The 21965-nt window shown below is 52.0% G+C and overlaps 1 protein-coding gene across 5 annotated transcripts in view; it reads right to left on the minus strand.

The window, feature by feature from the left end:
* Positions 1-5: 5 nt before the first annotated feature.
* The window catches only part of PCBP3 (poly(rC) binding protein 3), a 45159-nt gene continuing 23199 nt past the window's right edge, over positions 6-21965 (minus strand). For 3 of the 5 annotated variants that reach the window (XM_058809218.1, XM_058809216.1, XM_058809215.1), the window contains 6 exons: positions 20072-20113; positions 16075-16153; positions 15311-15370; positions 12122-12174; positions 9258-9427; positions 6-318 (listed from right to left, as the gene is read on the minus strand). In XM_058809218.1, coding sequence (XP_058665201.1) covers positions 273-318; positions 9258-9427; positions 12122-12174; positions 15311-15370; positions 16075-16153; positions 20072-20113 — 450 coding nt within the window. In that variant the 3' untranslated portion in view covers positions 6-272. The remainder of the gene's footprint in view (positions 319-9257; positions 9428-12121; positions 12175-15310; positions 15371-16074; positions 16154-20071; positions 20114-21965) is intronic. The other 2 variants (XM_058809219.1, XM_058809217.1) reach the window with 1 other exon arrangement.

The following is a 21965-nucleotide window of genomic DNA, read 5'->3' on the forward strand; positions in this document are numbered from 1 at the left end:
CGATGAGGAAGCGCAGATGAGGGCGGTGGGGAGCAGTGGCTCGCACTGGGAACCGCTGCACGCTGGCTGCACGCTGCTGTCCTCCTGAGACCTGCTGCCCCAGCCCGCGAGCCCGCTGCTGCCCCATGCCCCGGCCGAGGGAGCAGGGTCTGGACAGCCACGGGTGGGGGCTCGGGCAGTGGCCCCAAGGGTGCCACGAAGGAGCGGGAGAAGCTCACAGGACGCTGGCAGCATCTTCAGAGGGGGCTCAAGCATCAGCCATTGGCACCAGGTCAGGCGGTGAAGGTGTTCCTCCCGTGGGGGTCAGGGTCTGCAGAGCTGGGGGCAAGCAAGGGAGATGGTCAGGGCTCGGCCAAGGCTCCCACACCGGCACCTCCTGGCCTCTCAGGCTGCTTCAACACCCTGAGCAACCATGACAAATTAAGAAGAATGATAGTGAATTTATCTTGTGGTGGAAAAGTAGATTTTGGGGTTTCTAGAATGGGGATTCAGGGGGCAAGATGGAGGGATCTGGGCGTGTCCAGCCTTTCTCCTTATTCTTCTTGGCCTCCATCTTCTGCTGTGATGTTGGTACTTTCAGATTGGTTTAGAGTAGAAGCTCACTGTCTAACACAGGTGATAGGTATTGGAAAGTAATTGTAAATGTTGTATATGTAGTTTTTAGTATAAAGACATAACTCCACCCTGGGGGCAGGCAGAGTGCCTGGACTGTCTTGCTGAACTGACCTCAGCTGGACAGGAGAAAAAAATTTATAGATAAGGAGCAATAAACAACCTTGAGACTGAGAACTGAAGAGCTCTGACTCCTTCTTCAAGCACCAGGCTGGGAAAAGAGACTTTCTGACATTTCTCGGGGTCACTCTGACCAATGAGAGGCCCCCACAACCTCAAGCAGAGGTTTTGCTGCATTAGCACAGCTGAGGGCCTCTGGCAGATCAGTGTGATGCTGAAATCACCCACACCCCAAAAAGCCAAGCTGGAGGAGCCATGCCCACACAGAGCTCTGCTACACCACAACAAATCTCCCTTTTCTTCCATGGGAGCTCACATCCAGCATGAGCTGGGCTGCCAGGTAAGCCCAGGTGGTTGCACGGCATGCTGCATTTGCCTCATGGGTTCTCACTGAGGGCTGAGAGTGGCCTTTTGGGAGCTTCAGAGAAGGCATCTGAACACACTGAGGCTGTTGCTTGGGCTGAGGATCTGCCCTTTCTCTGCCCTACAAACCCATGCCTGCAGGGATGGTGACTGTGGAGAGCTGGTTCTGTTGGACCCCATCAGCAAGGCTTGGGGGTGATGAGCAAGGGCACAGCTGTGCTGGGGATGATGGGCAGCTGAGAGAGGAGCACTGGGGAGGGGCACACATTCCCTACAACCTCTGCCTGGTGCTGCACTGCACCGCCCTGCCTCTGAAAATCACACTTCAGCCCAAAATATGTTGAGGGGAGATCTACTTGCAACAAGAATAAATTTTACTCTGCAACTGAAAAATTGTTATAAGCATAGAAATGGCAGTTTCTCTGGGTTTGCATTTTTAACTGGCTTTTTACTGACAGCTCCTTTGCAGTGCTCCTGTAAGTGATTTAGGAGCATGGCTGCGTGCTGCACGGGGCAGCATCCCTTGAGAAAACCACATCACCAGCTGCAGCAACAGTGTCAGGTTATATCACTGCAATGTCCTCCCACCAAAAAACCCTCCACACCACTAGCTGACTGGTTTTGGGTGAGCACATTATGGCCTGCTCCTCTTTGCACTGGGAAATCCTGTTGGATATCGGTTGTGGTTTGATCCCAAGCTGTGCACGCAGCCCTCAGTTCCGGGGCAATGCTGCCCCATCCCTTGGGGCTCTGTGGGCCTGGCCATGCTGCCAGCTGGCTGCTGGCCCATCACCACTGTGCCCACAGAGCATCTCACACCCTACACGTGCCCACGCTCCCATGGGGCATCCTGTGCTACCCAGTTCCATTGGACACAAGAAAACCCAGAGAAGCTCCAGAGACAAATGCCACTCATCCCATTTGATCCAGACACAAATCCTCTCAGACACAGGCTTTCTCCAGGGACAAACAGTGACACTGCCTGCAGACAACCAGGACACGGCACTCCTAGTGTGCCTCAAATATTCCAGTCCTCATGCACATCCCAGCCTATCCTTTTGGGATCAAAGCAATTCTTTGATCCCAAACAGCACGTGTGTCCTAAATCAGCCACAGTTCTGCTGCTCAGCACAGGGCTCACACACAAAGCCTCCTCCCACTGCTCCGTCCTCATCCCCATCTCCTGGCTGATCTTCTTCCTGTTGTGCAGAGTGGACTTGATCATCATTTCTGGGAAGAGACATCACTGTGGTTAAACTGCCTAAACACAAGTGTGGGAATCCAGAGCCAGCCTGGCTTTGAACCTGGCAGTATTTGATCTCTGGGATGCTTTTGGAGCAATCTGGAGTGTCATCTTCCTCTTTGCAGGACAAGGGCGCTGGGGCAGTCGGAGGACGGCTGCACATCTGGGTGGAGGGAGTTGCACATCTGGTACATTCAGTACTTCCTAAAAGTCACTGCCACGTTACCCTTTGGACAGGGGCCTGGGGCTCGCTGCATAGCACAGCAGATCAGGATCTGCAGCTGCATTCCTTCTGAAGGGAAAGCAAAAATATCCCTCTCAGCAGAGTCCCAGCTCCCTGTAACATCCAGCATGGGAGCAGGGGGACAGCATGGAGACCACGACCTTTCTGCAAGCCATTCCGGCAGCTGCAGGGGCTCCTGCTGCCAGCCAAGGCACAGAGCAGCCGGCTTGGGAATGCCTCCCTGGGGCCCTCAGACCCGTGTGGCGTCCCCGGCAAGACCTTGTCCTTGTGTCAGCCAGAGGGGCTCGGGCCACCCATGGCCAGGGAGGCGCTCGACACACGTCCCTGCCCGTGCGGGCTGGCTCCAGGCAGGGCCCAGCACTGGCGGGGCCGTTCCTGCCGAGGGGCACGGCGCGGGATGTCGCTGCCGTCACCGGTGTCACGGAACACACACACACCAAACCCGCTCCCTGCCCGCAGCGCTGGGTGTCTGTCTGTCCCCGGCACGCAGCGGAGCGGCGGCTGGAAGCACGGACACCGCAGCGCCGCCCGCACCCCGGCGCGGCTGCGGATGATGCGTGAAGAGCTGGGCAATGGGGACATCTAGTGACCAGCAGGAGGCGGGGGCTGCAGCCAGGCAGGGCTGGGGGAGATGCCTTCCATCCCTGTGGCCAGGGAGCAAATGGGATTAAGCATTCATTCATCCCTGCCGCACCACACAGAGATCCCCAGAAACTCTACCTCTGCCCGTACAGGAGGCTGGAAATTACCCTTGGTAATGGGAATTAATATAATTAATATAATTAACAGTGACTAGCATGGATACAGTAACAAATGCTGGAATAACAGTTCAAAGAGAGTATGAAATTTAAAGAGTCTCCCCAGTGAAAGTCACTTTCCCTTAGGGGAAACAGTCTATTTTTTTTCAGCCTTATTCTGTACTAGAGGGAAAAAATGCACAGAACAATACTCCAAACAATTTTGGGAGCACAATAAGGATATGCAGGGGTAGTGGGGACCTTCAGCTGAGGCTAAAGGGCTGAGCACAGACCTCAACAGCCCCCTCTCTGATGGAGACCCCCACACTCCAGAGACAGGAGGAGGCACTGGACCAATACTTTCCAGTCAAAGTCAAAATATCACCCTAAATAACTTATTTCTAAAGAGTTTGACTGAGTTGGTTGCTTCCAGAAATGTTAAATCATTCTGGCTGGATAACACTGCATTGTTTTGGGAGAGAAAAGCAATGTACTAAAGCTATTCAGTTGATTAACTGGGACATTCACCTTGTACTGAATATTCACTGCAATATTCGAGTTTTTTTCCCAGTGGACGCATCATCACAGTATTTTAAGTTAATATAAAATGGAAACCCAAGACCTGTCACAAATCAAAGCAAAACACTGAGGCTCTTTCCAAAGAAAACAGCAAATCTCCTTTTGAGTTATCCCAAGGAAATCAAAGCTGAGTTTGATAGATTCTTTGTAATTTTGTTGTTATCCTTGTTGATATCAACATGCTCCCAGGAGATGCTGCAATGGTTTCAACACCTCTTTCTCCAAAGTTAGCACAAGCCCAGATGATGAAGGTTAAGCTGATTCCCACATAACACTGCAGTTTCATCTTTTTTTTTTCCTTTTTAAATTTGCAAAATAAGCTTGGCAATGTGACCCCCAAAGAAAAGTTGTGAAGTCAAGGAGAGTGCCAGGAGGAGGGATGCTTCAGGTTGTCTTGTGCAGTATCAGGAGCTGGACTCGATGATCTTTGTGGATCCCTTCCAGCTGAGGATATTCCTGGATTCTGTGACTGTGCAGTGCTCCTGTGAGGTGACCCAGTGACTGCTGCTGCTCGGACTGTCTCTTATCCCCCTGTGGCCACATCCAGCATTCCCTGGAGCACTCCCATGAGCACAGATCCTCGTGGCAGCACAAGCCTTGACACAGTGCCTCGGACACCTGCCTGGCGCCAGAGCAACACTCACATCCAGCCTCTTCTGCCTCAGCCCCGATTCCTGGGGTGGCCTTCCTGCAGCCTGGCTGGGTGATGGATGCCTGGCAGTGGGCTGGGATGGGGACGGTACCCAGAAGGGGTGTTGTCCATGGGTTCGCTGGTGTGGGGATGGGTGCAGAGGTATTGCTGCAGTCTGCTCCCCCTCTCCAGCAGCCTCTGAGCTCAGCTGCATCTGGCAGACCCAACCTGGCATTTGCTATTTTTGGCAGCAATCTCTCTGTGGAGGTGGGGAACGGCACAGGAAGCACACACACACACAGAGAGCAGGGGAATTCAGGGCAGCCATGATCTGCAGGCACTGTGCAAAGCCATTTCTGTGTCCAGGATGCTGTCACACTCCCCGGCCTTCCCCAGGTGTCTGAACCCACAGCCTTGTTGGCCTGGGATGGATTTCTCAGTCTTGGTCAACATGATTCTGCTGCTGCTGTGCCTCTGTCTTCTCCTCATGAAGAAGCTCTCCTCATGCTCCAGCTTGTCCTGCAGCTCCACAGAGGAGCTAAGAGTGGCAGGATGGGCTAGCTTCCTCCATACACCATCCCCCTCTGAGGGGACAGCACCCCACAGGCAGGCTGCCATGGAGTGTGGTGGAAGTGGGACGGATGGGAAGCTTTTGCCCTGGCTCATCCCCCAGGCCACCGGGGTGGTTGTTTTCACTGGGTCTCACACACAGATATTTCATTCTTCCAACAGATAAAACACTTGTTCTAAAGCAGAATGAGGAGAAAATGGGGAGTGCCCCTAGTCAACAGCTGACTCACCACCTTGGCAGGTGGGTCTGTGCTTTGCTGGTCAGTTGGTGACTTGGAGGAGGCCCTGTTTGGTGCCTGCCTCCCTCCCTCCATCCTCAGCATCAGCACAAACACATGGGGGAGGCGACAGCAAAGGGTGCCAGCTCCACCTGAGCTCCTCAGCACTCCCCACAGCACCTGTGCTCCTCTGGACGGGGAACCAGGGGATGCTCTTGAGCTTGTGTGGCTGCTGGGCCACCCAAAATACACAGCTGAACCCAAAGTGCCAGGGAGAGCAGCGCAAGCAGTTGGAGACAGGCAGCAAAGCACCTCATGGAGGATCTGGGAGCACCTGGGAGCACCTTTCAGCCACAGAAGCTTGGAATGCTGCAGACAGCTGAGCATGAACAGGTTTCAGGATACCTGGGCAGAGCAAACCCTGATGCTCAGCGGCACCACCTTCACCTTTCTAGGCTCCTGGGCTGGCTCTCATCCTCACCAGCTCCCTGCTGGAGCCCACAACCCCCTGCCCATCCTTGGCCCCACGGATGCAGTGGATCACCCGGGATCCCTGACACAGCCTGAGTGCTGAGCAGGCAGTGCTGGAGACAGGAGGAGAAGTGGCCCAGCATCCTGGCAGGAGAAGGGTGGGAAACTGCCAGTGGTGCCTGCTCAGTGGTACTGAGGGCTGAAGACAGGGAAAGGCCCAGGAAGTCTTGGGGCTCACCTCAAAAACAATGCATTTTCCATGTGGTACAGTGCAAAAATGTACTGTGTGGCTGCCTCAGCTGTCTTGGGACACAGTGTATCATGGTCCCCTCATGTGCAATCTGGGAAAAGGGACAGTCAGGAATTAAGAAATGAAAAATGTACCTTTCCCTGCTGGAGAGGCAGGAGACCGAAGAAAAGCTGGGAAGCAGAAGGCAGGGCTGGGCAGAGAGGGTCTTGGGGAAGGGTGTGGGAGACACACATGGCAGATCCGTCCAGACAAGGGGGCAGTGAAAGATGATGGTTGTCACACCATAACTTATGAATTAATCTCAGGGAAAACCAAAGGATTATGCAAGCCAAATACTCTCCCTTTGGAAAAAAAAAAGAAAAAACAGAAAGCATGGAATCACTCAGGAAGTGCCTTGGTCATTTCTCTAAAAAAATGAAAACAAAAAAAAATTATGATGCTGATGAGAAATAATAATAGTAATAATAGTAATAATAATGATAATAATAAAAAAATTGAGAACTCTTGCATACAACCCCCACCTTCCCTCCAAGTAGCTAAAAAGGTGTGGAAGGATGCAGAGGGAAGGATGGGGCTGGCATTGTTGGGGCGACCCAGGAGAAGAACAATCGGAGCCCATCAGTACCAGAGCTGCACAGACATTTATTGAACACAAACAACGACAAACACAGCTGGCTCACAGAGCTTCCTGAGGTTTTGTTTGTGGGGGATTGCCAAAAGAGTGCTTTCAAAGGCCCCTGGGGGTGTGAGTCCCATACAGCTGAGTTCTTCCCACTTCCAGGTGCTTGTTAGTTAAAAAAGAAAAGAGCATTTGTGTGTATCTGTGTGTGTGTGATTCTCTTAGCCTAGCAGGAAAATGGGCTTGTCTGGACCATGCCATGTTCCAAGAGAGAAGCCTGCAGGCTGAACCCGTACTTGGCTTCTGCTTCCCAAATAACACAGGGTGAAAAGTATGCCTTTACCCTAAGGGCAGGGGCGTGAGGCGGCAAAGGTGAGCCAGGACAAGCAAGGGGGAGCACCAAAGGAAGGAGGGTGAGAAAAATTAATTCGCCTGAAACATGCACAGCTCTGGGTGGCATCATTATGTCCATACGCTACAGAAAGTACCGCCAACATCAACTCAATGTACAGGTAGCTATGCTAGACTGACACTAGAGACCCCGCCAGCTCCTGAAGTGTCGCCAAGTGAGAGAAAATAAACAACGGCCCCCCCCCCCCCCCCGCCCCGCTGTCCCCAAGAAGCAGATGAAGTAGATGAAGAATTAACACCCTAACGCTGAAAACAAGGACCATAACCAAAGAGTTTGGGAGCAGCTTCGGGAGCACAGATTAAAGAGCTTGTAAAGAAACGTTCCAGTGTGTGCATACGCGCCCGTGTGTTTATATATATATATATACGTTAGTAAAGAAAAGAGTATCTGTGGAGGCAAAGGGAAGACGGTAAATGTACAGGCAGTACAGGCTGGGTGGAGTGCCGGTGGCTGGAGAGGGTCGGGTGGTGCGGAGTGGAGGATGGTGGGTGGAAATTAGAGTGCGCCCATTCCAGTGACCTCAGACGTCAGCCTAGAATAGACAGGGGCAGAGAGAGGGGTGGGGGGGAGACAAAAAACAAGCGCTTAATCACCAGAGCAGAAAAGAAAACGAAGACCCTGCGGGGCAGCGCTCCTCCTCTTGCCCAGATCCCGCGTAGATGGAGTGGGCAGAGCATCACTGGGTGGCCTGGCGGTCCCCCGAGGAGGGCATGGGGGGCTGGAGCACAGAGCCAGCACGATGGCTGGCTGGCTTTCCCTCTCCTCACTGCAGCCAGGCCGCGGCAGGGGTGTCACCCACCAGAGGTACTGGCAGGAGTCATCCCAGAGCACAGCTTCTTTTCCAGCAGCATCCCTTCACGGGGGACAGGCAGCTGTGCCAGCTCCCCAGGCTGCTTTGTTTTGCTCTGGTTGAGAGAGGCTGAGCCCTGTTGTGCTGCCCCACCAGGTCACCTCTGCATAGGGGCAGCTCAGCCAGCCCTTCCCAGCAACTAAGAGCCACTTCTTTTTCTTTTCTTTCTCTTTCCTGTCTCAGGGAGGGTGGGGGGAGACTGGCAAGGATCTGCAGGGAAGCCACTCAGCCATGCCCACGGGTGGGGGGCTGGCCCTGTCCCTCACCCAAGCAGGGCGAGGGGTGCCACGGGCATGGGCAGCGGGGTAGCAGGGCAGGATGGGATCGCGGGGGTCTGCTACGGGTCGGGGCTCAAGTGGGTTGGGTGCAAGGAGGAGAAAGCACATACAGACCTCACCGGTGCTCCCAGCCCACACCCCAACAAGTGTCCATCACCGCCAGCAGCCCCCCGTCCTCGGGGCCCTGCCAGCAGCCTCCGTCCTGCGCGCATCCAGGGCTGGCAGCGGGCTGGCACGGCATCAATCCTGCCCAGGCGGATGGGCCCATTTGAGTGGCTCTGCCAGGTGGGTGCAAAGATACCAGAAAGGTCCTCTATCCCCTTAAACTCACTTCCCACAAGTCCACAGACACAGGCAAACAGGTCTGAGTGAGCACCCTGGACACAGCTCCCTGCCTGCATGGAACAGGTCCCCAGCTCATCTCTGCAGCTACGCCTCACCATGGCACAGGCTGCATCTCTCCCCAGACAGCAGCAGCGCTGGGAACCCTTGGCCCTGTGAAGTCCTGCAGTACCAAGCTTTTCATGATGAAAAGGAAGCAGTCAGGCCATTCCCATGTCTTGCGTTTACTGGACTGATTGTTGTCACTGAATGGAGGAAAGCCTTTTGGAGGCCTGGAAGCACGTGGAAGAGGCAGTAAGCGATGCTGGGATCCCAGCAAGCAGGTCCCAAGTGATGCCTCCCTGCCAGTGGCTCAGCTCCATTCCTGTCCCCGTCCCCTGCCTCATTCACAGGAAAGACAGCGGCAACTTTGCCCACCCACGAGCAAAATCCTTGAGCGAGGGTGGATGGAAGGCAGGTGCCCGGCACGACCTGTGGCCGCTCCGCCAGCAGCATGGTGGCTCCTGGTCCCCAGCCAAAGTGCCAGCTGAGGCCAGATGTCCTGCTGGCAATGTCTGGTCCCTGCTCAGAGGTCTTAGCAAGACACCATCCATCCCAGCCGGCCTCAGAAAGCCCCTGCTGGCCCATGGCACTGGGATGGAGCGTGGGTGCTCCCAGCGAGCCGGCAGGACGGGATGGGCCATGGTGGGAGGCGGTGGAGGTCGGCAGGGGGTCTCACCTGGCGTTGATGAGGTACTGCGCAAGGCTGATGTTTGCAGGGGTTCCTGTGATGGTAATTTGGCGCTCCGATGACCCTTCCGTGGCGTTGGCAATTTTGATCTGCGCTCCCGACATCTGCCGAATTTCATTGATTTTGGTCCCTTGGCGTCCGATTATGCAGCCTATTAGCTAGGAAAGAAAGCACGGAGGGAATGTCTGAGAAGCAGCAGCTCTGGCAGTCACCAGCAGGACATGAGCACGCCTGGGACAAGAGTGACCTTAATGCTCATGAAAACAGGAGAGGGACAGCCCAGGGTGATTCCTACCAGCATGTGAGCACAGTCCTCCAAGGACACATCCAGAGTCCTGCCCTGCTCTGCTCCTTGTGGGGAAGAATCTCCATTATCTGCACATGATGCCCAGCACCTCAGAGGGCTTCAAGGAGGGCTCATTTCAGTAATAATAATTTTCATGGTTTAATGAATGATCAATGTTTTGCAAGTACTTATCCCCTTCCCAGTCAAAGCAAACCCAAAGGTGGTTTGGACACATTACTAGAAGGAAACAAGCCTGCTGCATTCACCGGGGACAGGCCAACCCCAGGAGTCCCCTCATCAGCTGGTGCAGTGACCCCATCCCACATTTCTTCTATCCCACTGAGACACCCTCAGTGTCTCTGCTACCCCCTCCAGCTCTTTTGGTGCAATCCAGTGGCTCATCAGCAGGCACAAGTGACACCCACAGAAAAGGTGGACTCTGCGTAAAAACACGTCTTTCATACTCTTCTGAAAAAATGAGAGCCAGATGGAGACTTGAATTTCCTTAACTGTTCATCCCTTGAATTTCCTCCGTGATCCTCAGTGTTTTGAATTTCTTCAATGGTCTTTGCTCATTTGTGCATCTTCCTCAAATCATCTCCAAAGCTTGGTAACACATATGGGGATATCCAGCTTGACCAATACAGGCATGAAGTGCTCTGCATGCCCTTTCAGGCCGTTTAAGCTCTTTTCCAAGGGCATTTTATACACGGGATGTTCATCTTGGCAGCTGCTGGATTTCTGTACAGTATAAGTAAAGATGATTACTCCTCCAAATACTCCCTGATCCTTTGATCAGACCATGGGGCTGCCATGGTAGTTTATCCCATATGGACCTGAATATACACTGGAAAGGTGTATATTGTCCCATTGTCAATATACATTGTCCCAGGGTCTGTGGGAGGATGTTCAGCCCATCCTGGTCTTCACATCACAGAAATAACTCCGAGCTGGTTCAGCAAATGAAAATCTGCTGGAGAGACTTGAGGAGCAGGTTTTATTTAGGCAGATGCTCAGCTACACCCAAGCTGAACAACGTTCAAGTTTCTGACAGTCAGAGGAGCAGCAAGATGGGTATCATCCGATTTCATTCCGCTGTAGCACAACTCCAAGCTACACCACTAAAACACACCTGGTGACTCTTAAAGGAACACAAACCTGTCCTCTGCTTCCTGAGAGGGTGTCAGTGGGTGTTTAAAAGCCTTTGAAACAACAATGGGGAGAGCTAAGGAGCAGTTTTTCAAGGTCCAGGTGATAACATCTAATATCTCCCAGGTCTGGTGAGAGCTCGGCCTCTGGTGAGTGAACGACCCAAGTGCTCCTGAGTTCTCAGAGGTCTCCTGGCATCCTTTCCTCCCATGTGAGTTCTTTTGCAAGGGGTCTCTTCATATTTCTGAAGATACCTTCACTACAGTCCTGCTACAGTCCTGCATGCTCAGCAGACATGACTGCTGGAACCTCAGGAGCGCTTGCAGAGCTCTCTGCAGCTTCCTGGACAGGGATCCTTGCTGGGTGGAGCAGATCTGGGATCAGCCCCCACTGTCTGCTCTGCAGATCCCTCCCGTGGTGATCTGACCGAGGGTGAAGCATCTCCAAGGGTTTCAGTCAGCAGGTACTCACAGGCTCTTGCACTGCATGTCTCTTGGGTGGACACAAGTCTTGGCAGAGGTGCCTGGCAGCTGCAGCCAGGATTGCTGACCTTCCAGGGCACTGCCAGCTGCTGCTGAACAGCAGGAAGAAAGAGCAACTGCTGCCAGGCCCTATCCAGAGACTCCTGATGAGGATGGGCTAAAGGTGCTTGTTAGTGATGGACATGGGAACGGAGACTGGATGTCATGCCTCCACTTGCCCTCATCCTGATCTGAGCACAGACTGGGTCTTAATCCATAGAAACCAGTCCAGAAGCAAGTGAGCTCATGGATCCAGGTGGTGGCTGTGTCATGCTCTCCATCCCACCGCCTCCTGGCCCAACATGGCTCCAGCCTCCTCCCAGCAAATATCCCAGTCCAGCACCCATGTTACCACAAAGCTTCCACCTATCAGACCCCACAGCTGCCTGCCAGCAGTACTGAAACACACTGCCCTTCAGACACTCATGTGGCACTTTGTGGCATCAGAAATGTCACTTACTTACTTACCTCCTCTCCCCCCCCACCCCACCCCATCACTACCCTTGAGCTGGAACATCATCTCAGACCCGCCACGGCCTGATTAAGCAATTAAGAGTTTAATCAGAGCTGGCATGGGAGCTCTCTCCCTTTCCCAATGCTGTCAACTGGGCATGTTTCATGAGCACTGAGTTCACTTGGAAAGGAAAATGGAGCATTAAGGATTGTACCTGGGCAAGCTACCGACGGAGTAAAGTCCAACCGGTGCTTTGTGCTACAGATTGATCCCCAACCGACTGCACAAGGATGAGGGAACATGGGGAAGGGATATCTCTAAATATATTTAACAAAGCCAAATGGCTGCACATTATACATAGATACATGTACGTATATATTTGTATGTATATATACACACACACACACACGGACATGCCAAGGAAGCACTTGGATTTACTTACATCATTGGGAATGGTGAGTTCATGAGTACTGGCCGGGGGACTGGCATCCAAACCTGGGCAGATGCAAGAGAACATGGTTAGAGCTGGCAGAGGCAACGCGATGAAGCTCCGCTGCTTTCCCGCAACACTGCCAAGGCTGCGTCCTGCTCCGGGCTGGGAGGGGAAGGGGATCACACATTCCGGGACAAGGAGGAGGAAGACAGTTGCTACCTGACTCTGCTGGAGCTGGGTGTCACCTTCCCTGCATCCCACGAGTGCCTCGCTTCCCACCCCTCATCCTATCCACTGGGAATGGCTTCAGAGGAGGGTGCAAGGTTCCAGCATCAGCGAAGAGAGGTGGGTTAAGCACATCCCACAAAGCAACAGAGAGCATGCTGGCTGGGCCACCCAGATGCTCCACAAGAATGATGTCCATGCACCCTCCAGCCCCTCTGGATGGAGCAGCATTGAGCTGCTGGCATGTGACAGCAGCTTGGTGCCCCAAAACCAGTGTCCCTGCGGGATCCGGCAGCACAAGTCCTCTGCAAGTTAAGTCCCACAGACTCTCATGCTGAATTTGAGCCAGACTGTTAAGACATGCAACCTAACTGGACCAGGACCACCTGTCCCTCTTATTCCTAAGAGAAAGCAAGATGAACAGTATGGAGATTTAGATCCTGCTTCCCTCCAAAATCACACAGTGAGGAGCAAAGGCAGGGGCATGCTTTCTCCCACCCTCCCCTGGGTCAGGGAGAGCTCTCTCCTCCATGGTGGGAATGGCTGGAGCCAGCAGGATACCCTGTGCATGCAGCTCCAGAAGTAAGGGGACACCATGCCATAGTGCTCCTAGGTTTCCCATATTAAATCACCTCAGTGCTGAAGCAGGGACGTCCTGTGTGAAATCTGCAAGAAAGAAGCTGTATGGTGCCTGACAGGAATTTGTAGTAACTGGAAAAAAACCCCTTATCCTTATGATATAAACCACTGATGAAAGGTTGTAAGAGCAGAAGAGACTGCCAGATCTGCAGCCATGGAAAGAGGGTGGTTAAGGAGGTGCAGAATGAAGAAGCACAAAGAGACTGGAACTGCAGGGCTCCTGCAAAACAAGACAGCAGCAGCACCCAATTCCTCACATATTTCCATGGAGGGCCTCAGCACAGAGGAAGAGGAGCTCTGGTTATCTCTGATGTGCTCATGCATGATCTTAGGATGTTAGGAAGTGAGGGTGAGGAGGCCCTGGCACCAGTTGTCCAGAGAAGCTGTGGCTGCTCCATCCCTGGAAGTGTTCACGGTCAGGGGTGATGGGATTTCGAACAACCTGCTCTAATGGAAGGTGTCACTGCCCATGGCACGGGGGTAGAACAAGATGGGCTGTAAGGGCCCTTCCAATCCAAACCATTCCATGATTGTGTGACAATGTACTTCCTGTGCTTTCCTGAATGCATCTTCCCAGATACACATTGCTGACATTTGCCTGCAGGAGGCTTCCTCACCAGACTTTTCACTTGGGACCACAGAGAGGAGAGGAATTGCAGAGAATGAGGATGCAAATCCTCCGGCTGTCAGCCCTTTGCTGTCATTCACCCTTGCCAGGGGTACTAATGCCAAAGCCTGCACAAAACATCTCCTGCCCGGGTATTATACCACAGTCAATGCTCAATGCTGACTTTACAGCACACACTTCACCTGGACCGGCCGGTACACTGAGCCTCCTCACAGTGTGGGGCAAGGTGGACTGCACCCATCACAGACATATCCCTCTGGTGAGGGTGTCCCTCTCCTTTGGCCATGCATTACAAGGCTCAGTTCAGCAGCAGCCTGGGTGTGGCAGAAAATGTCTTCTAAAGGGAGCAGAGCACCAGTGAGGGCTCTGAGCAGCACTGAGGCATCCAGGGATCTTAGGGAACAGAAACTAAGCTCCTCAGACTCCTAGGCAGCATCCTCCATCCCGCACTCAGATGACATGGATGATGCTGAAAGCCCTTGCGACACCTGGTGCCATGGCACTGCACCATCCCTCCATCCTTTGAGGAATGGCTACATTCTTCTCCATGATCTGGAGACTGTTAATTTCATCACTCCAGATCCTCCTTTTCTGATATCTACAAGCAGTCCTTGAGGCTGTAACAAGGGTGTCAGGGCAGGATTAATGCCTTGGGTGACTGCAAAGGGCAAAGGGGGCATGCAGAAAACATGGCTGCACAGGTTGGTGTCATGAAATCTGTATTTCTGCAATCTTGTGGGGTCTATTTGCTCAGGCTACACTTGCTTTCATAATTAGGTGCTGTCACCAAACCTTTCAGGCATGCATGGGATGGCTGTGTGCCCTAGGTCTGGCTCATCCTGCCTGTGAGCCTCCAGGTCTCAAGATAGCTCCTCTATGCAATGGTAGGAAACAAAAGACAAATCTTTTTCTCGCATATGGATGAATGTGGCACATCTGACAGCAAAATTTCTCCAAGGCTGCAGCCATGCTTCGGGTGGGTCCTCAGGGTCCTGTCCCACTAAAATTGCAACTCACCCTGAATGGCTCAGAGCCGCCTGTCACGGCTGCTCCCATCAGCACTGTTCTGTTGTTTCTGAGCAAAGTTTATGTAAAATTAAATGCAGGAATAAGGGTGATGACTCCGGTATCTTCCTGGTACACAGACAGCATTGAGGGAGACCTCACCACACCTGAGGGGCAGCACAGATCTCTGCTCTCTGTGGCCAGGGACAGAACCCGAGGGAACAGCATGAAGCTGTGCCAGGGGAGGGTCAGGCTGGACATCAGGAAAAGGTTCTTCCCCCAGAGGTGCAGGGGCACTAACCAGGCTCCCCAGGGAATGGGCACGGCATCAAGGCTGCCAGAGCCCAAGGAGCATTTGAACAATACTCCCAGGCACATGGTGGGATTGTTGAGGTGTCTGTGCAAGGCCAGGGGCTGGACTGGATGATCCCTGTGGGTCCCTTCCAACTCAAGATATTCTGTGGTTCTATGGCAATTGCACAAAAACATCACAGAGCCAGGTAATAAAGCCCAGGCACTTTTGCTTTGACATGCTGAACAAGGAGAAGGGTGCTGCCTGATCTCTTCCTGCACACCAAGACAATCTGCTGTCTTCTCCATGAATACCATGATTCCTCTCGGAGCACAACAACGGCACAGTCCTATTTACGGAATACATTTCAACCAAAGCCTGCTTACTTCCTTCTAGCTTTGTGTTTTACCTGATGACTGGCCCATCAGATTTTGAGCTTCTTCGGAGGAATGTAAGGGCAGCTTTTCTCCTGAAGAGCAAAGAAGAAACAGGTTTAATGCTTTTCCCTTCGAGGAGATAAGCAATGTCACTTCATCTAGGAAGCTCAAAATATGATGAACATACTGTCAGAACAGTAATTTCCAAGCAGTACTTTATGTACCTCCATCCCCTGTGCTCCATCTGCTTCCCAGGTCACCGGGAACGTGCCGGCCTTGAGGACAAGGCTCGGGCCATGCTGGGGCTGGCTGTCCTCCCATCAGCGCAGCCCCCTCCGGCCATGCCTCCTTCCCACCGCGGCAGCTCCATCCTGCCTGGCTCAGCACCGCTCCCCGCGGCAGCACGCCCGGCCGGCCCGAGCCGCTCCTGCTAGGAGGGTGGGGTGTCCCGCTGGGAGACCTCGGGCGTTGTGCCGGGAAAGCACGCGTGTCCTGCCAGAATCCGGAGCGGCGTGGGGCAGAGGATGTCGCTCCTCCGTGGAGGGAGGGAGGGAGGGAGGGAGGGAGGGAGGGAGGGATGGTGCTCACGGCCTCTGCTGGGAAAGCCCAGGCTGAGAGCTCGCCTTGAGCACCACAGCCCCCACAACATCCGTCAAGCCTCTCCTTAACCTCTCCCCATGGATATTGCCGCTTTTTACTTGCCCTGCTCATTTCCATTAAACAACAAGAGTTTAGAAAGAGAGAGAAAGTCTACAGGTAAGAGAAGGATATCTTGAAAGGGCGTGTGGGTACGTACCAGGGAAAGCGGGGGTGGTCTGTCCAAGGGGAGTAAAGGGGGTTTGCTGCATAGCCAACTGGTGGAGCTTGGTCAACTGCTGAGGGGTAGGAGGGACATTAGAGCTAAGAAGGTTATTGTCATAGAGTACAACAAGTCACACCAAAAAGCAAGAACAAAATTATAACGGGGCGGGTGGGGGAAAAGGAAAACAAACTGAAAAATAAAAATTAAAAAAAAAAAAAAAACAAAACAAAAAAACCAAAACCAAACCAGGAAGCCATGGTGAGACATGGCAAAAACATTAGCAGAAAGGACTTGGCCTGGGTATAGTGCAATAAAGCCCAAATCTTTGGCAGAAGTGCTTGGTCAGGGTCTGAAGTACGATACCAGCAAGAAGCCCATTCTTAGTGTCAGTTCAACTCCTCTGCCTCCGTGCAGGGCCAGCTGGTGGGCGTCACAGCCAACACCCAGGAACCCTCTGTGCCACCAGAGCCACATTGTCACCGCTTGACCCTGCAGCACACATTCCTGTGCTGTGCCTCCAATTGGAATGGCCTCTGGGAGATGGATAAACCGCATTTCTAAACGCCAGCTCATTAGAAATATGGGGAATTATGGGCTTCAGTCATGACCAGTAGGTATTTCAGATCCTTGTATCCCATGTTGTGCTGAGGAGGTTTGGCTGCCTGGTCAGAGAGTTTCATAGAGAGAGAGGTGTTTGTTTGGAATACATTTTGTGCTCAGTTTTACTGCTCCAAATTTAAAAAAACAAACAAACAAACAAACAAAAAACCACCAAATAAAACAAAAAAACAAAAAGACAGGAAAAGAAAACAAACCAAACTGGGCTGAAGACTGGCAGTGAGCAGGGGGGGAGACTCTTTACAGCCTCCCACTTTCACAGGTGCTCTGGGAGTTTTCAGCACCATATCACTCTCTAAATTTAAACTGCTTCTTTTGCCCATCATCCCTGGCAATGGGGAGGCAGGAGTTATAGTTTCAATGTTTTGGGGGGCAACAAGACTCAAATGTCTCCTTGCTGCTGCAGCAGGGCTAGGGAGGGAGAGTGAGGAGGTCCGGCTGGCAGCAGTGAGGGGGAAATGCTGGGAAGAGCTGACCTGGGGGCCTGAGCACATTGGGGGAGGCTGGAGGGAAGCAGCAGGAAGGAGTGAAACACCTGAAAATTCCTGGACAGGTTACCTGTGGGATACCTGTCCTGTCTGGAGAGGCATGAGGACACCCAGCCTCTGCTGCCTCAGGGGAGAGGTCTCACCACTCCACAAAATGAAGTGTCTGCACATCTCTGTGCCTATTTTGGCTGTCTTTGGCTTACTTTAGCCAAAGGTGTGATAGGACGGGCTCCTGCCACAACACAGCTGTCTCCAGATAACACCGGGCATGCTACTGCTCCTGCAGGGAGCAAGGACATCAGCATCTAATGCTTTTTAACTTCAGAACTATCCTGAAGTTGCACCCTGTTTCTGGAATTCCTTGTGACACCGTGTCCCACTGGCAGGACTCCAGATGAAATCTCTTTGCCCAGTGGGCTCCAGCCATGCCCTGGGACAGGGGTCCTGCTTTGCCACGTGGGGGAGACCAAAATCTTTTCTAACACTGACCTAGTAGATCTTCCAGACATAGTTCAGATAGTGGTATTTATGCAGCCCCTGCAATTAGAGCAATAAACAAGTCTAGGAGAGGAGAAGATGGCTGCATCCAGGTGTCATGGAAAAAGCTGCTACATCCATCTCTTCCAGCTCATCCGCTCTGCTCTGGTGAGACTGTACCTGAGGTACTGCATCCAGCTCTGGGGTCTCCAGCACAGGAAGGATATGGATCTGTTGGAGCGAGTCCAGAGGAGGTCATGGAGATGCTCCAAGGGGCTAAGGGGGGTCCAAGAGCTGGAGAGGGACTTTGGACAAGGGCCCAGAGTTACAGGACAAGGTGGCTTCACATTGACAGAGGGCAGGGTTAGATGGGATTCTGGGAAGAAATTGTTCCCTGTGAGGGTGCTGACGCCCTGGCACAGAGTTCCCAGAGAAGCTGTGATTGCCCCTGGATCCCTGGCAGTGCCCAAGGCCGGGTTGGACGGGGCTTGGAGCAGCCTGGGACAGTGGAAGGTGTCCCTGCCCATGGCAGGGGTTTGGAGTGAGATGAGTTTTAAGGGTCCTTCCAAACCAAGCCAGTCTCTGACTCTATGATCCCGCAGCTTTTGGGACAGCAGGCAGCTACCCATCACATCCCAAACAGCCAAAAACACCCAGGCAATGCTAAAGCCCCTTATGAGCCAAAGCTTTCCCTGTCCTGGAGTGCTTCTCCAGGGACAAAATCATGGCAGGAGAACACACCGGGCATTCAAAATTCTGCCCGTTTTGCAAAGGGCAGCCACTAAAAACAGACACCTAAAATGTGTTTAAAATGCCCTAAAAGCACATTCAAGACTGGGTTCTGCACTGAACATTGTTTGAAATGACCAGTCATTGAAAGAACAACCTGAGAGTAAGGATGTGAGTAGCCCCTGTACCAACAGCTTTATTCAGGAAATTTGCTGGGAGTGGGGCACAGTGCAGTCAGCAAATGTATTTTAATCCTGACAATCAGAGGAATACAGGAACAAGGAAAACACTGAGCTGTTGGCACCACTTGCAAAGAAAAACTGGGATAAAGACTGCATTGATCTATCCTAACTATACAGGTTATTTAGTTATATTCTGCTTTTGGAGGAAAAGCAAAGAGTACATAATTAGGAATATTTCTTATCAACCATCACAGCAGCCTCTTCAGAGTACACACATACTGGTGTCACAAGCCAAAGCCTGGATTCCTTTAATTCCAGCAAAAACATTTCTCCTAGGATGAAAATCCAGCCTATAGCTCCCTTATGTTCCCATGTGGGGCAGGCATTCATGGTATCAAACAGCCTTGCCACCTTCTCAACCACGGGAAAAGTAATTCCATTATTCAGTACCCAACTCACTCACTGGAAAAGGGAACTCTAAGCTGCATCAACCCCATGCCACAGGTGGATGACTGGAGAAGGCTTTCCACCTACTGCCACATCCTCAGCCCCACTGCAGAACCCTGCCTCACAGCAGGAAAGACCATCTGCAATGAGACCTGATGGGTATTTTATCCCCTTGGAAACACACTTAGAAAGTCCCTGCCTTTTCTAAAAGCCATGACCACCTCAGAAGCTGAGCTTCACTGCTTTCCTCAAAGAAATCCTCCAAACGGACTGATTTTCTATTTCCCTTGGTAATTTCAGGTGCACACATTCCAGCTGTCAATCCCTCCATGTCCCCCCACAGGCATGGGAGCCCAGGGGATGAGCTCAAGCCTCAGTGAGAGCAGCTCAGAGCAGCTCCTGTCTCTGCCTCAAGGAGCCCGAGGTGAAGTGGGGGCTGTCCCCATGCTGCCCTGCCACCCACAGCAGTGAAGACAGCGACCAAACCCGGGGTGACCACGTTGGGCTGGGGGCCCTCAGCAAGGTGAGATCCAGCATCAACACCTGCCCCATCCCTCTGGGAGACACGGTGGGGGGTTTGTCCAATTTCCATGTCACCCAAAGAAGCGCCCCTTCAGAAAGGCACATACCTGCCCAGGCTTGGAAGAAGCCAGAGCTCTGGCTTCTTCCCACCCCACTAAGGCACTCAGCAGCTAAATATGACTTTGGCTTACCAAAATTTTAAAGACAAGGGGAAAATAGAAGGGAAATTTTTGGGGTTTTTTTCCCCCTGTTTTGATCATTTTGAGGCACAAAATGCACAGGTTTCTCTCAGAACAAAGGGATAGCACTGAATAATGCAAACATTTTAGCATCAGGCCAAGTCCTCAGAAGTAATAAAGTTTAGTGCTTACAGGTTAAAAGGCTACTCAAGGTATTACAGATACTACACATGGCCAGTTACTTTGAAAATACACTATTAATATTATTGGCTAATATTAATATTATGTGAATTGACAGTAGCATGCAGGTGACAGAAAAGGGTATAAGAAAAATTAGGGTAAAACTCACATCTGGGTGTGGAATAGCGTATTGTCCCTGAATTGCATAGGCCTGTAAAGGAAAAGCAAAGATGTTACTAGGGCTGGCAGGACATGAGGAGAGACTCCATCCCTCTGTTGGGACCCCCTGTATCACATTAAATTCCCTAGGGCACCAAATCCTTGGGGCAGGAGAGAGATGTTCCACCTTCCATTCAACCTAGAGCATGCTGAGCTATCTGACTTCAAGGGCTCAGGCTCAGTTTGGCTTTTTCAGAGGGAAAGAAACAGCTCTTTATAGGTGCCAGCATTGCATAGAGCAGGAATATCAGGCTGTGGCTGGTCTTTGCTGTACAAAAAATAAGGATCAGTTGCACGGGGGTTGAAAGTGGACGATCTTTAGTGCCCCTCTAACAACCAGAATCTGTGTAGCAGGTGCACAGTGACATCGCTGCCCAAGCGTGATCCCAAAAAGCAAGCCAGCTCCGTGAGCCTCTCCATATTTCCAGGTGCACAAGTCCCAGTGGATGCTTTACATCCACCCAGTATATTCCAGTGCTCTGCTGGGGCATGGAGGCGAGGGCAGCCTGCACTGCAATGCCTTTCACCAGCTGTAATTGATAAATCCATGCAAGTATCTGCCAGGCAAATGGGTTTGTGTGTTTTTCCCATCCTTTATAGCAATCCTTTCTCTTTTTGTTTGTAAATAACCTCAAAATAAGTACCAATGTGGGTGAAGAGCCAGACACTAGAGAGCCCAATATTTAGGACTTAACCAGCAAGCAAAACATATCTCACTTGTTGACACATTATTCAGATGATTCTGAAAGAAATGGCAAAAGAGATGGAGAACACTTTGAAAAGGGAGAGTAAAGATTGCCAAGACAAATGAAAGGAAAAAACTCTGGAACCACCTGCAAATTTGCTGCATTGTTTGCAAAGAGCAAAGTGCTTTGTGTAAAGGAAATCCCCAAAATCATGCAGGAGGAAAAGGGAAAATGGCTGTCTCAGTGCCCACCAGCAACCCAGCACAACGGGGACGTGACAGAGGCTGAAAAGTTGCCTGTCCTGGTGGTTTAATTTGGCCATTGGTTTTTGATTAGAAAAACTGAGTCAAAAAAGGTAATCAAGGGCAGGAAGGTGTCTTGGACAGATGCAACTCAACTCTGACCTTTGAGGGCTGGTCCCTTTGGCAGCAGCCGTTGGCTGCTACATCACTCAGCCTGCTGAGCTCCTGGAGGCTCATCCCACCCCAAACACCTGTCACCAGCTGTCACCAGCTGTCCTTGACCCACCCGCCCCATGCCACCCCTCAGGCAGAGCCAAAGGGCTCCCAACATTGGGAAGAACTCTCACTTCAGAGACAGTTGCTTCCTCCCATGATGTTACTTCTGTCCAAGAAACCAGCCATTCACAGCAGAAGAACTGCTGCCTCCATCTCACTCTCCCTTTTGAACAGACCAGGCAGCTGGACTCGAAGTTCTTTTCCAGGACGGCTGCTCAGATGGAGTGACATACTCCTGATCCCAATGATTGGCTAATGCAGCCTAAAATAGCCTGTGCTCTGGACTCTGCTCCTGTTCTTAGTTTGTCCTTCTATTTATTATGATTGGAGAGAAATTAAGTGACTTGTGTGGAGCTGCTCTGGGTGGCATAAGCTGTGGTTTTGTGGTGCTGGCCCTGCCTGGATGCTGGAGCTCTTGGGAAGGTACATCCCCTGCTGGATGTCATGCACCTCAGCAGAGTGGCATCTACAGGCAGGCCCTCAGTCACCAGGTGAGGTGATGGGATGAGGTGGAGAAAGCAACAGTGCAAGTTCCCTCTTTAGAAACAGCCATGTGCTCAGTTGCTCTTGTTTCTGCTGATTTTTGTTTTCAGAATAACCTCCAGCTCACCCGTGTGATGGTCATCCCACAAAGGAAAAA

The sequence above is a fragment of the Ammospiza caudacuta genome, chromosome 8 (genome assembly GCF_027887145.1).
Source record: "Ammospiza caudacuta isolate bAmmCau1 chromosome 8, bAmmCau1.pri, whole genome shotgun sequence".
Classification (NCBI taxonomy): Eukaryota; Metazoa; Chordata; class Aves; order Passeriformes; family Passerellidae; genus Ammospiza; species Ammospiza caudacuta.